Genomic DNA, 16,597 nt, shown 5'->3' with positions numbered 1-16,597 from the left:
CAAGGAAGGAAAGAAACATGGAGAGTAGAGAAGAACAAAAGTTCATGATTAAGTTTTGTGAGTGGCAGTCCCAATAAAGAGGGTATTTTGGTCATTTTATATAATTTTATTTAAAACATGGAGAAAAATAAGTGTGTGCAGAGGGAAATTGGGATGATGTAAAAGTATAATAAATATAAAAATAGTGAATATTGATGTATTTAAGAGCATCTTTTGTCATTTTACAAGTATACTATCACTTATACAGGCATTCCCTAAATTGCTTTAGCCACTATATTTCCGTTTTTATTACAGATTTGTCCAAGCAGGTAAAACCCAGATTCTTACCCCTGCTGTATTTTTCACCTCCCTTTTTTCCTTCTCTGAGTCTCTCTTTGAGAGAGGGTGGAAGCAGAGGGTGCGCCAAACCTCTTGAAATACGCACACCGCTCTCGCCTCTCTCAGATCCTTGTCTTTCAGCATCACTCTCATTCCTTTCTCTCCATGTGAAGCTAACCCATTTCAAGATTTGCTGAGGCAATCTTGCTCCTCTCCAGCTTAATTTTCAGGTAAATCCCTTCTTCACTGCCACTTTTTCCTTTTTCCTTTTTCCTTTTTCATTTTTCATTTTTTTCCCCGTCTCTAGAATCCCTTGCTCCTCACATCTATGATTGCTTCGTAGTTGTTCTATTCATGCTTTTCAATCAAAATTATCATCTGGGCATCTATTAAAAAGCCCAATCTGTATTGTCTTTTAAGACTTGTAGATATTGCAGCGGATTACGGGCTTATGTGTTTGGTCCTCTTGTTTTCTGTTTCTATTTTGTCATCTGGGTTGCTCTTAATTACGCTTTTAAATCTGGATTATCATCTGGGTTTTTCTCAATAATCACAATCTGAAACAGTATCGTTTTAAGCCTTTTTACAATCTATGTGAAATGGAGTTTGGCTCTTAGTTTGGTTTCTGGTTTATTATATGTGGTCTTTTTGTTGATTATTGAATATTCCCTTTAGTGTTTATGGTTTTGATGCCTTGGTTTTAGGATATAATGGGGAAAAAGGTCAAGAAGAAAGGCCGAACTGGCCACAAGGAGAAGAGGGGTTCGGCCTCTTCACTGAAAATTGTTCCCCAACAATGTAATCCAAGTTCTGAGACTGTTGCTGATGGAAATACAGTGGTCAAAGGGAGAGAACCATGCATCCATTTTAACAAGGGTGTTGATTTGGGTAAAATCTCGGCAAAATTTGGGTTGCCAGAACCTATTCGTTGTGAAGACTGCAGGGAAGGAACTATTGATAGGCGGGGCAATAGAGCTAAGGGTAAACATGGGAAAAAAGGGAGTGGTTCCGTGGATTCAAAATCGGAGTCAAAAGCTATTTGGGTCTGTTTGGAATGTGGGCATTTTGCCTGTGGAGGTGTTGGATTGCCAACAACCCCTCAGAGCCATGCAGTTCGTCATGCCAGGCTAACTCGTCACCCCCTGGTGATCCAATTTGAAAACCCTCATCTCCGCTGGTGCTTCCCATGCAAAATGGTAATTCCAGTTGACAAAATGGAAGCAAATGATATGTTATTGGACATTGTGAAATTGGTAAAGGGGCGATCTGTGAAGGGGCCGTCTGTAGATGGTGAGGATGTTTGGTATGGAGGTGGCAGTGTCAAGAATGAAAAAACACCAGATAACAACCTTGAAATAATACCAGATAACACTCTTTCAGGTGATTTAGATGAAAGAGATTCTTACGTAGTAAGAGGCTTGATCAACATTGGCAATACTTGCTTTTTTAATTCAATTATGCAAAATCTTCTGGCAATGAACAATTTGCGGGATTACTTCTTGAAGCTGGATGGTTCTATAGGGCCTCTTACTAGTGCATTTAGGAAGGTCTTTGATGAGACAAGTTCGGGCACAGGATTGAGAAACGTAATAAATCCAAAATCTGTTTTTGGGTGTGTATGTGCCAAGGCTCCCCAGTTTAGGGGATATCAGCAGCAGGACAGTCATGAATTGCTCCGTTGTTTACTCGATGGATTGTGTACTGAAGAGTTGGGTGCCAGAAAACGGGCAAACTCCTCTCAAGAAGATGGGATTTCACCAAATGAGGCTCCTACTTTTGTGGATACAATGTTTGGGGGCCAAATATCCAGTACTGTTTGTTGTGTGGAATGTGGGCACTCCTCAACAGTGTATGAGCCATTTTTGGATCTCTCGCTTCCAGTTCCAACAAAGAAGCCTCCATCTAGGAAGACCCAACCAGTATCTCGCCCTAAGAAAACAAAGCTGCCACCAAAGAAAGCTGGAAGGGTTCGTTCAAAAGTAAACAAGGATGCAGATTCTCTAGTGGCTCTAAGCGTTCAACACCCATCATCTGATGGTGATTCTTCCAACCAAATTCAATCTAGTGCACCTGTTGCAGAAAAATTGGTGTCATCTTCAGGTGATTCTGCGGGGTCAGATTTAGTTTCCCCATGTGCCGTGGCTGATGTCAAGGATTCAGTTTCAAAGAATATCTCTACTTCGGAAGAATTTGAGAACAAGCAAGTCTTTGAGAATGTTACTGAGACCAAAGCTGCACCATCAGATGATTTTACATTGTTGGATTGCTCTGATACTTTTACATGGTTGGATTACCTTGATCCAGGAGCAGTATTGGATGTTCATAATGTGGCTTCACAAAATAAAGATGTTTCAGTTATTCAAGATTCAGGGAACCAGGATAATGTTCAGAATGATGTCTTATTGCAAAATGCCTCTGAATTTAGTAGTCAGGTTTATCCACACAAGGGAGAGCCAAATCTAAAAATAGATTCTTGTTCTGCAAATTCATGGGAAGAAGAACTCCCAGTGCAAATTCAAAGTTCTGAAGTTTTGCTGCTTCCCTACAAGGAAGAAACATCAACTGCTGTAGAGATCACAACAGGACAAGTTGGGCCTTCAGTAGTTTCAGGCTCCAATGAAGAGTTATTGGATTTTGATGGTTTTGGTGGCTTATTTGATGAGCCTGAGGCAGCTTCAGGGGTAAATTTGCAACCATTGTTAGGCGATAACAGCTTCAACGCAAATGAAGTTGTGGGAACTGGTTTCATAAATAGAAACAGCAGCGAGTCTGATCCAGATGAAGTTGATAATTCCAATTCCATGGTGTCAATAGATAGTTGTCTGACCTATTTTACAAAGCCAGAGCTTCTCTCCAATGAACATGCTTGGCATTGTGAGAATTGTTCAAAAATTTTGTGGGACCAGAGGATAAAAACAAGGACCAACCTGCCAAATACTATATCTAAGATTCAGATGAATGGAAGTGAGGGTAAGATTCAAAATGGCCCATTTGGTTTGTGCAAGGACATCTCTCCTGATGAAGTCAAAGACATTGATAATGAAAATGTAAAAAATGATGGTCATAATATTCTGGGTGGCTTGGCACCACATGACAGGATAAGTGATGATGATTCAAAGCAAAACGGCCTAAAACTCCAAACCAGCCAAACAGTTGAGGTGAACCCAGTTGTTTCTCAATGTGAAGGAGGAAAAAGCAAGATGAACTATGCTCTTCCAGAGCTATCACATTCTTCAGATACTTATAAAACCTGCAGTCAAGCAAGCTTAAGTGATCCAGCCAGTGATTCATGTAGTGTTCATGAGCCTAATAGTGTTGGATGTAACACTGGTAAGCAAAGAAATTCACAGATGTTAACTGGGGAGCTTGAATCAGAAGAAGATGAGGACAAGGAGATGGATTCTGAAAGTGTAAAAGTGAAGAGGGATGCAACTAAAAGGATTCTCATTAATAAGGCACCACCTATTCTGACCATTCACCTGAAGAGGTTCAGCCAAGATGCTCGTGGGCGCTATAATAAATTGAATGGACATGTGGTTTTCAAAGATTCAATTGATCTTAGGCCATTTATGGAACCCAGGTACCCCATCACTCTTGAACTTTTCATTAGGATATTTTGAACTCATACCCTTGTTGATGATGATGATTATGTTGTTGCTGTGCTGTATTTTATTTTAAAGTTTTAGGCACCCTCTTGTCTGAAATAGGCATTATTTTCCGTCTTTGAAACAACTGGTGTATTGATTATGGGAAACACTACTCTTTTATTGTTTCTCTTTTTCTTGAGAAATATGTGTTTGTGTGTATGTGTGTTGTTGGTGCACTTCAATAAATGACAATGACACTTACTTCAAGGGTTTAACCAAAGGGGTAGAATTACTAATGTCAAAAGGATGGAATGTTTGGTGTTCAAGAGTGAGGAAATGTGAAGTTGGAATACAATTATGGCACCCCGTTCAGGGAAGAACTTATCCTCTACACATAAATTTCTAGGTGTATTGGAAATGAGAAAATTTTTCTCTCATTTAGATTGATTTTTTCCCCTCTTTTCTTCATAGGCAAATGGTATTTTTACATACAAGGCATCTAACAAAATGTAGTACACCTCTGTGTTACAGGGTGTATACAAAAGGCACTAAAGAACACACCCATTCAAAAAAACAGCAAACTTATAACCTTTTATCCACAATTTAGATTATCAAAAAAGTAAAAAAGTGTGTGATTATCCAACCCTAGCAGGATCCTAGACTAGTCTAAAAAGACCTTTATGAGTGTCTCCTTCAGCTTTTGATATGACTTCTCTTCTTCATTGAGAGTTAAGTTATACTCTCTCCAAATGCACCAAATTAAGCATAGGGAAATCAAGCCTAGGTGTTTTCAACGCCGGATAGGCAGACTTGTGTCTTGGGTGTCTAACTATTATCCATAATGCATTCTAGAGTTTTGTTTTACCATAACCATAAAATACTAAATCTGTAAGGCTGAGATTTGATAACAGAAGTGAAGGTGGAACTGAAGGCAGACTTAAGGGATGAACTTGAAATCAGACCTACAAATTCTAACCCTTGTGTGTGTGTGTGTGTCTATATATATGTATGTATGGATATATATTAGGTTGGGTAACAAATTGCTACTCAATGGGGCTAGAGTTTTAAGAACAGGAACAATTGACTGACCTGAGAAACTCCATCAAAATCTGACTGCTTGCAAATCATCTTCCTTTGGTTCTTTTACTTCTCTCTAGTTTCTCTCTTTAGGTTTTTCTACTCTTGGATTTCTGATTCAAGTTTCATTTGGTTCTCGATTTCTCTCGTCTACATTGTTCTGTAATGTGGATAGAGATTGAGCAACAGAGTAGCCAATGTTTAAAAAATGGGACTGGATTAGTGGGTTCATCCAGTTGAACTGTCAACCAGACACCTCTCTCATCCATTTCTCACTTTTGGACAGTTTACATGCTAAACCAGTGGAGAACTGCTTGAACCAACGGTCGAACCGTTGGCCTGCACAAAGTGGCAAGTTGTGTGAACACGTTTGGCTTGGGCATATTTTAAAATCAGCCCAAAACAAGCACAGGTGGGGCTAGCCCAAAGTGTCTCTTATATGGTTGGTGGTGGGGCAGGCCAGAGTGTCTCTTATATGGTTGCTGGGCTGTGTTGATTGTAAGCCCATTTCACAGCTTTTTCAATTTGAGGACCTCTTTGATTTCTTAATTTTCCAATATTGGGTAGCTTTAGAAAATGTTACAGAAATGCCCAAATTTTTTTTTATTGCAGCAGCAGGATTGAAACACTAGTTGCATTTGTGCTTGAAGAAGGGGAACCACTGGTCTAATTTAGGATGTTGTTAAAAATGTTTGTTGCAAATAGACTAATTATTTATTTATTTATTTATTTTAAATTATCATTAGTTAAAACTCTTAAATAAACATAAATATTTAACTTCATATTTATTTTTATAATAATAAGTATTTTTTTTGATGGGTAATTTTTATAATAATAAATAAATATGAAAATAATTTAATATTTTTTAAAATTATAAAATAATAGAATATATAACTTTTGATCTACAAATAAAATTAAATAATAGAATTGTTTCTATCTTAAATATTATACATATTTTCTTTAATAAAATTAAAAATATTGATGTATTTATATGAATCCTCATCATAATTTAATTAAATATTAAAGGTAAAAAATGAAACATGATTAAGGTTTTTAATTAGTTAAATATATTTTCAATTTCTTATAATTATTTTTAATTTTAATAAATATATTCATGATGTCATTCTAACATCAGGGTTCGACCGTGGTTAAACCATTGATTTGACCAGTAAGTCATAAACTAGTAACTTTTCTAATTTAATGACGGGTTTGGTTCTAAAAACATTAGAGTAACACAAGTAGAATTCAATGAAAAGCATGCCTATTCTCACAAAGGTTTCTATTCACCCTTAAAGATATTCAATTGCTGTGAAAGATATTTAAGCACTTGGAACTTTTAGATTCTTAAGTTTGTTTGATATTGATTGGTTTTTTGTTTTCTCTAGTTATTTCTTTCTACCATTTATCTAATGTTTCATCAATGATTCATAGTTGCTCAATGAGCATCTCCATTTTATTTTAACACGACTTTTATAATTTGTTATTTTTCTTTCTATATGGGTTCCACTTGATCATTATTTTTTTTTATATGTTTTGATTAGAACTATTAACTTATTCTTTTTCTCTTTCTCATCCAAACAATTGTAACTGTCAATTCCAAAAGAGATGAAAATTGGAATTAAAATTCTAAAGTCCCATGTCCACTTTTTCAATTATACTCTACATGTCAGTCAAATTTTAGAAGTTGGGATAAAGCTTTGGTGAGTTGAATGTTGACTTATGGACTTGAATCAAAATTTAGAATGCTTCTTCTAACAAATGAAATGGTAGGACTTACATGTCAGAAAGTAAATAAAATAAGTACCTATATTTACTGGATGGTGAGCAACAAAAGGTTGAATGGTGACTTATGGGCTTGAATCAAAATTTAGAATGCTTCTTCTAACAAATGAAATGGCAGGACTCACATGTCAGAAAGTAAATAAAATAAGTAATAAACTTATCTAACCTCCGCTATATACTGAAGTTATAATGCAAGACAACAATAATTGTGTTGGTCTTGGTTTGTGGATTACCTATCTATAGTATCATTAAAAGATTACAAGAAAAATGTGTAATAGAATATTTCACATTTTGTTTCCTTGTTTCACTGAGGAAATTGCAACTTCTTGTTCTGGCCAAACAAGAAAATGTTTGAAGTTTAGATTCCCTGCACAAGTATGTATATTATTGTGTTTCTTAATCTTGAATCTTATATTCATTTGTTGCTCAATCAAATTTGATATGGAGTGGATCATATAATAGGGGCAATTCTTAATATTCGAAGTTCCTCTCAAACATGACGTCTATGAGTGTGGTTCCAAGGTACTTGCTATCAGTCATCTAACCAACAAGCATGTTTGATGTAGAGGAGAAATTTTTTAAATTAAATGAAACCTTACTGAGTTGTTTATTTATTTATTTATTCTTATTTGTATAGAAACGAAAATTTATTGATGTAAAAGAATTTACAAAGTGATAATGTAAAATCATTCCATAAAATTACTTTCTGTGTGCTTTACAAAAGAACAGATAAATGGAGAGGAAAGACTAATAAACATCTTACTTACTATTGAGCCCAAAAGGTAATGCTTGTTAGTGCTTCTTTCTTAGCTAGTCTAATCTTCTAAACTCTTACCTACTCATCCACCTAACGCTCAATTCTAGAGAAATGAGTAATCCAACATACGGGAGGTCCCTAGGATCCATCATCATCCTTATCCTCAACTAGCTTATTGCAATTGAGAAGTTTCCTTTATGATTAAATTACCTAACCCTAAAGTAGCATCTTCTCCAAGACTTTTCATGGTCTTACACTCTTTAGAATCTTTTTGTGTTATAACATAGCCCTTTGCTACCCATCTCAAGCTATCTGGAAGTTTCTCCCTCAGTTGGATTTGTAAAAGTTCTTTTATTATTCCCATTGACTTGGATTATCAAACTAGCATCCATCAGGTTCAGCTTGAAGGCACTGGGGTGGAGCATGGAGTGGCGTGTGGTGTAAGTGGGACAGTTCTTAGCAAGCTCATAGCCTTCACACTCAATACTTTGTTCAGATTAATCAAACTACAATTAAACATGGTAATAGCAAGAGGAATGCCCTCAGACCTAGATGCTTGATCTAAAGACTCTGAAGAGTTTTTTCAGCCCTTCTAGCTTGGTGGTTCTCACACTGATTGACTTTCTTGCCTGATATTAACTATACCAGAGCCTTGATTTTAAGGGTGCTTGCAAGGAAATTTTCTGGATGAACAACTTTAAGGTGATGATCTTTAGAAATGTTTTGGGAAAAAGGATTTGGAAGAGAAGATTCCATTACTTTTCAACAACAAAAGACTCTTATGAAGTGAATTCAAAGGGAACGCTTAATCCCCAAGGGAGTGAAGGAAGTTGGAGGGGTTTAGGCCATGTTTGGTAACTGTTTTTGAAAACAATTTTCTATTTTCCAAAACAAAAAAAAAATAGGAAAACTCGTTTAACAATCAGAAAACATAAATCAATTTTCTTTTCTTAATAGAAAATAGGGTGTTTTTCGAGAATATCTTTTAGTTGTTTTAAAAAATAATCATACAAATATGAAGAATAATTAAAAGTAAAACACTACATAAAAAAGTTATTTTTAAAACATAGAAAACAAGTTAAAAACATTTCAAGTTCCAAATAGACATTTGTTTTACAAAACATTAGAGAACATTTCTAAAAATTTGTTCTTAAAACCTATTTTTCAGAATTGTTTTGGAGAAACGGTTACCAAACATGGCCTTAGCTTCCTTTCAATGAATTTTGCATTTCTGTTGTGAGAGATATAGTTTATCTCCAAGATGAGAAGGAGGATGGTGAGTTCTAACTTCATTTCAATCAATTTTTGGTTTTTGGTGTGTGTGTGTGTGAGGGAGAGAGAGGGAGTGAGAGAGGGTGAGCTTCTTTTATGTTTCAGTAGTTTTTTTGCATTGTCCTTTCTGGACAAGGAAGAGAGAGATGGGCTTCTTCTATGTTTTAATAGTTTTTGTAGTGGTTTTGTGTTGTCTTTTTTTTTTTCTAGATTAGTAAAAGAGGGACAGGCTTCTTATGTTTGATTATATACATATATATATATATATATAGAGAGAGAGAGAGAGAGAGAGAGAGAGCCCTCTTGCTAATGGATAAGTAAAGGAGCAGATGTTTGACATCTGCATGCATATAAGATGTATAGCCTGTATTCTATAGTGAATCATAGAGTGCAGTCTATATCATGTAATTTTCCTGTTTCATTAGGGTCTTTTTTTTTTTTTTTTTTGATAAGTAAAGGATATGCATTAAAAAAGGCAGAACACCACAAAGCATACAGGGAGTATACAAGGCGGCTAGGGCCTCAAAAAACAAAGACAAAAAGAATCACCTCCCTTTAGGTGGGTGCTATCCACTCCAGGAAGCCTATAAGGGAGAACGCCTCCTCACCTACATACAATTTGGCCCAACTCCACAAATTACAGACAAAAAAATTCTTTAACTTCTGAATATTCAACACACCCCCCCTAAAGGCTAATCTATTCCTCTCCTTCCACACCATTAGGGTCTTTTTTTAAAATTTATATAACTTTATGTATGGCATAATTGACTTTGAATTGAAGATGAGTCATGTAGCCTTTCTTTCAATCACAAAGTGGTGCCCTAGGGTTGGCTAATCCTAGTATTTTTTAGCTTCATGATGCTTTCTTACTGTTGATTGATGTTGTGCTTGAATTGAGCAAGGTGTTAGTTTGGACAAATAAGGTTTAGATTCTGTTCCTATCAACTTTAGGTATTGGAGCCTAAATCCTATTGGTTTAATTTATAATACCCCTAGGTAGGTTAGCATTAATAAAATCCCCAATGGACTTAGGTTTCAGCCTTTTAGGATTTGGGGTGGTGAATGGGGATTAGGGTTTATGGTAGTGGAAAAAAAGTAAAATTGAAGAAGAAGAAAAATATACGGAAAAATGGAAAAGTCTAACTCTTACTAAGGTCTTTTAGGAGTCTTACTTAGGAAAAAAAAAAGTAAAGAGAGTTTAATCATTAAAGGACATAAGAACTTGCAAAAGTTGTTACCATTCATTTTGTTTTCACTTTCCTCTCCCCCCCCCCCCCACCATTTTTTTTGGGTGTTAGGTGCTTTTTAATTGAATTTATCCTCTTTCCCTATTAAAAAGAAGAAAAAAAAAATCATCTTTTGACGGAAGCTTGTTTTTTTTTTTTTGATAGACAACAAAAGCATGTATTTAAGAAGTGAAAAAAAGAGGGGGTCACCCGATGTATACTGGCAGTATACACAAAATATCACAAGACAAGCACCAAACATATGCAAGGTTAGCTTACTAAAAAAGCCAAACTATCCACAAGGAAGAGCATCTAAGAAATCTTAAATAGAGGGGTACTTCATTTCCAGTGAAGCATGGGACCAATGTAATATTGATTTAATAAAGAATTCCTTCAATCTTTGATCCAAGAGTTCTTCATCATCAAAAGTTCTTTGGTTACTCTTTCCAAATACCCCAAAATGAGTAAATTGGAGCTATGTGCCAAACAATTCTTCCCTTCTTATCTAACCCCTTAAATTTCCATTCAAGGAGGAGGTTTCTCATTGAAACCAGAAACACCCATTTCAAGCCAGACTGCTAATAGAAAAGTCCATAGCACCTGTCTTATCATAATGAATCAAGATGTGAGCAACTGATTCTTTGTTGTATTTACAAAGGCTTTATTTGTTGACCATGAACCATCCTATCTTCACTAACATATCTAGAGTTAAGATCTTCTCCCGAACAGCTTCCCATGCAAAAAGAAATACGTTCTAAGGGGAGCTTGGGATCCCCAAATCTCTTTGGCTGGAAATACTAAATTACTCTTAGAACTTAAGGATTTGTTGTACAACTCGACATTGAAATTTCCCTCTTATCACCTTTCCAAAGTAAAGCATTCTCTCCTTACACTTTCAAAGGGAAAATAAGCTCTAAAAATTGGGTCACCTCCTTTATCTCCCAATATTGGAAGAGTCTTTTAAATTGAACCTCCCAATGGCTACCACCACTTCCCTTGCCATCCCATAAATATGCTGTTGTAGCATTTTTGGAGAAAGCTATTCTAAAAAGCGAAGGGAATGCATCTTTTAACTGAAACTCCCCCGCCCATCTATACCATCAAAATCTTGTACGTCTACCATTTCTAATTCGGATAGCTAATTTGATGTCTTTCCTTAGGCTCATCCCCAAAGGATCCTTTACCCCTCAAGTAGTAGTCTATCCCATCCATCTCCCTAAATTTTCCATGTATCCACAAGCTCTTCTACTCAAAAGATAACGTCCACAATCATTTGCCTAGCAAGGCTTGATTAAGGCCCTCCAATCTTAGACCCAACCCTCCGTACTTCTTATCCTTAAAAACATCTAACCAATTTACCAAATGGATTTTTCCTCTTTCCCTGGCATCTCCCCACAAAAGTCTCCTTGAATTTTCTTTATATGATCCTCACTTTTTTGGGAATTGCAAAGAGGGACATAATCCTAATTTATAGGCTTGAAGAAAATCTTAAAGTTCAACAAAACCATAACAAAAAAGCCAACATATATGGTAATCTAGAACTCTTAATTTTTCAAAACTTTTAAATCTTCCAAATAATGGAATTAAAAACATAAAATAGGAATTTTTTTAGAAATTAGAAAGGTTAAAAAAAATATATATAAGAACTTGAAGAAATTTTCATCATATGACTTTAATTTATAAAGAAGCTGAACTGTAAATAGAACAACCTACCACGGCCTTTCAAATTACCAAACTTCTTGGTTCCATCAACTTTGCCTTTTTTGTTCCTTTTTGTTAATAAACCTTCAGAAGCTCATTGCATCATGGTTGGACATGGTTGAGCTTCCATAGAACTAAGGTATATAATTTAAGATTTGTGGTGAGCTGTGCAAATGCTTCTGCACCGGAAATATTAGGGGCTCATATAGAGACTCAAGAAGGCAACCATTACCTTTTGGACATATTGAAAGATAGTCTTGAGGATGAAAATTTTGGTAGAGATAATCCAATAGATTGATTACGATTCCCCAACAATCTATGATGTTCTTGATGAGGGTAATTTAAGTGAGTTGTATTATTCACTTTTATAATGAAGTTATCATATATTCATATGATCGTAAAGTGTTTGACGAATGATGTAAGTGTGACCTTTAATAATAGTTAATGATCGATATGTAATTGTTGACTAAGAAGCCTCACTTATGTTCATTGAATGTCCAAAGGGAGAAAGTTTGAACATGACGAAGTTACCTTCTATACATGATGGGTACTTGGATGATATTGATGTTCCTATGATTGGTATAAAGTTAGAGCATGGAGAGTTCTATTACAATTGTAATAAGAAGGTGAAATTTGACCACTTTTGGGAAGTTTTATAGAAAGAGATTATTTAGTAGAGATTACAAAGGTGCAAGGATGGAACTAATTCCATTTCTTGAAATAGCCTTTGTGATAGAGACATGCCATGCTTTGTGTGGGCCTCTGGATGGCAATGAGAGGAGTTTTGTGTGGGCTTGTGGAGAGGCTTTTGTATTTCTTTTGAGTCTAAACCGGTTGGCTAGGTCTTCTTGTGTTGTGGAAGATTTAGCCATTTTTTATCAGCTTTTTGTAACTATGGGGAGGACTCCTCATCCTTCTCATGTGCTTTTATTCATTTTTAATGCAGTTCTAAAAAAAAATAGAAAAAAAAAAAATAGTCATGTCATGTTGTTGGCATATGCCTTAAAAAAAAATTGTTCATAAGGCCATTGAAAGGGGAACAAACCCATGTCTGATGTGCAAGATTTATCTCATGAGAACTAAGGCTAATGTGTAGTCAATTCATCCACTTAGGATTTCAAAGGAGTGGAAGGTATTGTTTGGGATTTCAGTAGACCTGGAAAGTAATATAAATTCAAGGTCGAGTTTCTTTCAACCTTGGGGGACTGGTGCTGTAGCTTTTTGAGTCATCCAGAATGGTTAACGGCTGCATAGATAAGCTGGACAGCATGTTTTATTTTGCATACTGGAGTGTTGCTATGTAGTGTGATAGTTGTTTTCAAATCTTTTATTTTAGAGAGACGTTGAATAAACCAAGATTAGAACATTTTAATGCTTAGATTTACTGATTTTAGGTAACAGCTATCAACTCTCTTTATTAGTGACTATAAGTTGTTTGGCATATTTAATTCTGAATGGAAGATTGCTTGCATCTTCATTCTTTCAAACATTGGTGCTTGAGGATTCTCTACTTTAGTATCTTCAATCTGCTTGATTCTTTGGTATGGTTGACATTAAATATATTAATTTTTTATTTTATTTTATTTTATTTATTTATTTTTATGGTGTGGGTGGAATGATTAGGCATGGTTTATCTGGATGGCATTAGTCCAAATTCTGGTCTTCCTTTCAAACCTTGTATGGCTATATTCATTTTCTAAACTGGGGAAACTCAATGAACACACATTTCATGGCATTGGGATAAAGTTTACTAGTAGATTGATCATTGATACGAGGAAAAAAAAAAGTAATGGAGTTTCTTTCTGCTTGTTTGTTTTGGGGAGTATCAATGCAAGTTGTCTGATATAGAATGCAATTATTGAAGAAGGAAGAACCTATATCCTTGTACATATTCTCCATTGTTATCCAATTAAAGAATTCTGATGTTTAGTATTAAATTTAGTGGAAATTATGTGATCAAGGTTCTTAAAACAATAAAAGACATCACTCTTTTATCTGTAATAAATGCATGTCACTTAAATAGTCATCCATATATGTAAAAATCACTTGTAATCATATAGCTAAAACAAGCCTATCAAAAAGACCCACTTGTAATTAAACAAAAACAAAGTGCTAGAGAGATGCCAATCACAATTATCAACAATGGCGAGGGGAACTTTTATTCGTGCTATGACAATGAGAGAATTTACAATGTTTAGGAAACTTAGACCCCTTTCTTTCAAAACAACTGAGCTAAACTAAAAGATCCTTGAAGTGAATAAACTGAAGGATGGCACAATTTTTTATGCCATAAAAATAATATACTGGTAATGGTGGACCTTGGTGGTATGATCTGCCTTATGGGGAAAGTTTAGACCTTCCTAGAAGACTTGAGGTGTCACATTATAGATGGGCCATAGCCATTCAATGAGAAAACTTCTTGGCTTAGAGGGGGATTCGGTTTTAAAGACCTTCAAGAGATTTTTAGCCCCTTCAATTGGTGGCTATTGTTGTATCATTTTTTTTCCCTTGTGTTTTTATCTTGATATTTACTAACAATTTACTTTCAAGGTTCATTCATTAATTAATTCTTCTCGCTCTTTTTTAGTGTTAGTTTTTTTTTTTTTTCCATTATAACAAGCCATTATTGGCTCGGTTTTTTTTTTTTTTTTTCAAATTCCATTGTGATATCTTCTTTCCTTTGTCTATGAGGTAATAATATCCGCTATTAATTTTTCTAGCTTTTTAATAAAGAAATGAAATAGAACAGTATATGTAAAAGATGGTAAAAAAGAATTGTCTCAATATTCTATTGAAGTGTTCTTTAATTATCTAGTGGTATTATTGATATCCTGAAAATATGTTGAAAAACTTGTAACAGCTTGAACACCTCTGAGATATAAATCAGCATTTTGTCATCAATGTCATGGACATATCAAGGATTGTTTCATATAATGTATCAAGTGATAAATCATCAGTAGAAATTTATGGTATTTCTTTGTATGCAACTGGTTTATGAATGACAGAAAGTGGTGTATAAAATGAGGATTCATCTTGAGCATATATGTTGCAGGTGTGTAGAGAAAGGAAAATATGAATATCGGCTGGTTGGAGTAGTGGAGCATTCTGGAAGCATGAGAATGGGGCACTATGTTGCATATGTGAGAGGAGGGGAGAGGAGGAGCAGTGGGCAGGCTAAAAAAGAAAGTGGACGGGGTGTGTGGTATTATGCTAGTGATGCTTCTGTGCGTGAAACTTCCCTGGATGAAGTTCTTCGATGTGAGGCCTACATCTTGTTCTATGAAAAGATATAACAAGCTTCCCTTGAAGCCTTGAAGAAGAAGAAATTTCACATGAGATGGAGGTGTCCTCTCAGCAGATGATGAGATGCTGAGCTTCTGTGAGTTTTGGGACGAATGTATGAGTGAGAGAGAGAGAGAGAGAGATATATGGACGTCTGCTTTGCATGCCCCTAATGATGTTCATTGACTGACTGTCTGGGGATGAAACTAAGCACCCACCCCCACCCTCACCAGAGAGACACACAGAGAGAGCAGTAGTAGCAGCAGCAGCAGAGGTGAGTGTATAACGCCAATTGCGAGATATATGATGATAGCCATTCTATTTTTATTTTTCATTTTAAAATTTTTTCCTTTTTGATATGTGATGAGCTCAAAATTGTACACTTTCCACACTCCTGAGAAAATGTGGAAATTCTGGGTCCCATTTGTCCTGGAATCTCTTCAGCTTAATTGAAACACTGAGGAGTTATTTCTTTTGCAACAACTCATTAACATCCAGAGAGATACGACTGCTTGGACATGAATAGCATTATGTGCCCTATCAGTTCATATATTACTACTACACACCTCTTGCCCTCTAATCAATGGCCCAGAGCGATGGTTGGGATGAGATATTGATTTCTACTAGGATTTTCGATTTGGAATTTTATTTTGGCATATTGTTTGAATGTTAAAAATGGTTTACCATTTGCATTGTTTAAATTTGAAGTTATATAAGAAGCTTATTTGAGTCATTTGTATTTTGAGTCTTCAAGGTTTGAAGTATGAAATAACCATTATGTTTGAGCATGACACAATGAATAATAAAAATTATAATAATGTTTTTATGTAAAGTATTAGAAACATTATTATTTTATGACCAACTTAAAAAAAAATTAAGAAATGACTTAGTATGGAAGGAAGTAGGGACATTAATAGAGTGACTTTAGTACAAATCTAAATATATTCTCATTCCCATTCAAATTAACCTAGAATATCTGTAAACAAAAAATATATTGATATTTGGATTTTATCGATATATCGAAAATATTGATAAGTGGATATTTTGACAAAAATATGTTGATGAAACGAAAATGTTCAAAATTTATGAAAATACTTGAAAAACTTAAAAAAAAAATGATAAAAATAAATAAGAATATTCATGTTAAAGTTATTTTGTAAAGTATTAAAAACATTATTATTTTATGAGCAACTTAAAAAAATTTAAAAATAAAATAATTCTTACTTAGGAACCGGCATATCTTCTTTTGTATCCATTTTTTTTTCTTTTTCTTTTTCATCTCACAAAAAATAAGACGTAAGAAATGACTTAGTATGGAAGGAAGCAGGGACATTAATAGAGTGACTTTAGTACAAATCTAAATATATTCTCATTCCCATTCAAATTAACCTAGCATCAAGGACGAGAATATCAGTAAACACGGGATATATTGATATTTGGATTTTAAGGATATATCGAAATATTGATAAGTGGATATTTTGACAAAAATATATTGGTGGAAGAAAATATCTAAATTCATGGAAATGCTTGAAAAATTAAAAAAAAAATGATAAAAATAAATAAGAATATTCATGTTAAAATTATTTTGTAAGTGT

The 16,597-nt window shown here is 34.8% G+C and overlaps 1 protein-coding gene across 2 annotated transcripts; it reads left to right on the top strand.

The window, feature by feature from the left end:
* The first annotated feature begins 347 nt into the window (after nt 1-347).
* Nucleotides 348-15,563, top strand: LOC100255551 (ubiquitin carboxyl-terminal hydrolase 2). Of its 2 annotated transcripts, XM_059736991.1 has the most exons (4): nt 348-548; nt 1,023-3,898; nt 7,227-7,286; nt 14,773-14,906. In XM_059736991.1, the coding sequence occupies exons 2-3, from the start codon at nt 1,029-1,031 to the stop codon at nt 7,237-7,239; spliced, it is 2,883 nt and encodes a 960-aa protein (XP_059592974.1). In that variant the 5' UTR covers nt 348-548; nt 1,023-1,028; the 3' UTR covers nt 7,240-7,286; nt 14,773-14,906. The 2 variants fall into 2 exon arrangements, with proteins under 2 accessions (XP_059592974.1, XP_059592973.1); XM_059736990.1 differs by lacking the exon at nt 7,227-7,286 and having other exon boundaries at nt 349-548; nt 14,773-15,563.
* The last annotated feature ends 1,034 nt before the right edge of the window (nt 15,564-16,597 follow it).

The sequence above is a fragment of the Vitis vinifera genome, chromosome 5 (genome assembly GCF_030704535.1).
Source record: "Vitis vinifera cultivar Pinot Noir 40024 chromosome 5, ASM3070453v1".
Taxonomy (NCBI): Eukaryota; Viridiplantae; Streptophyta; class Magnoliopsida; order Vitales; family Vitaceae; genus Vitis; species Vitis vinifera.
Note: the sequence above shows the minus strand (reverse complement) of the source record. Positions and strands in the feature narration are given on the sequence as shown.

Coding starts and splice junctions, on each gene's coding strand:
- LOC100255551 (XM_059736990.1), top strand. CDS start 1,029: ATGGGGAAAAAGGTCAAGAAGAAAGGCCGAACTGGCCACAAGGAGAAG. Junction 3,899..14,772: donor AGGCCATTTATGGAACCCAG/GTACCCCATCAC, acceptor TATATGTTGCAG/GTGTGTAGAGAAAGGAAAAT.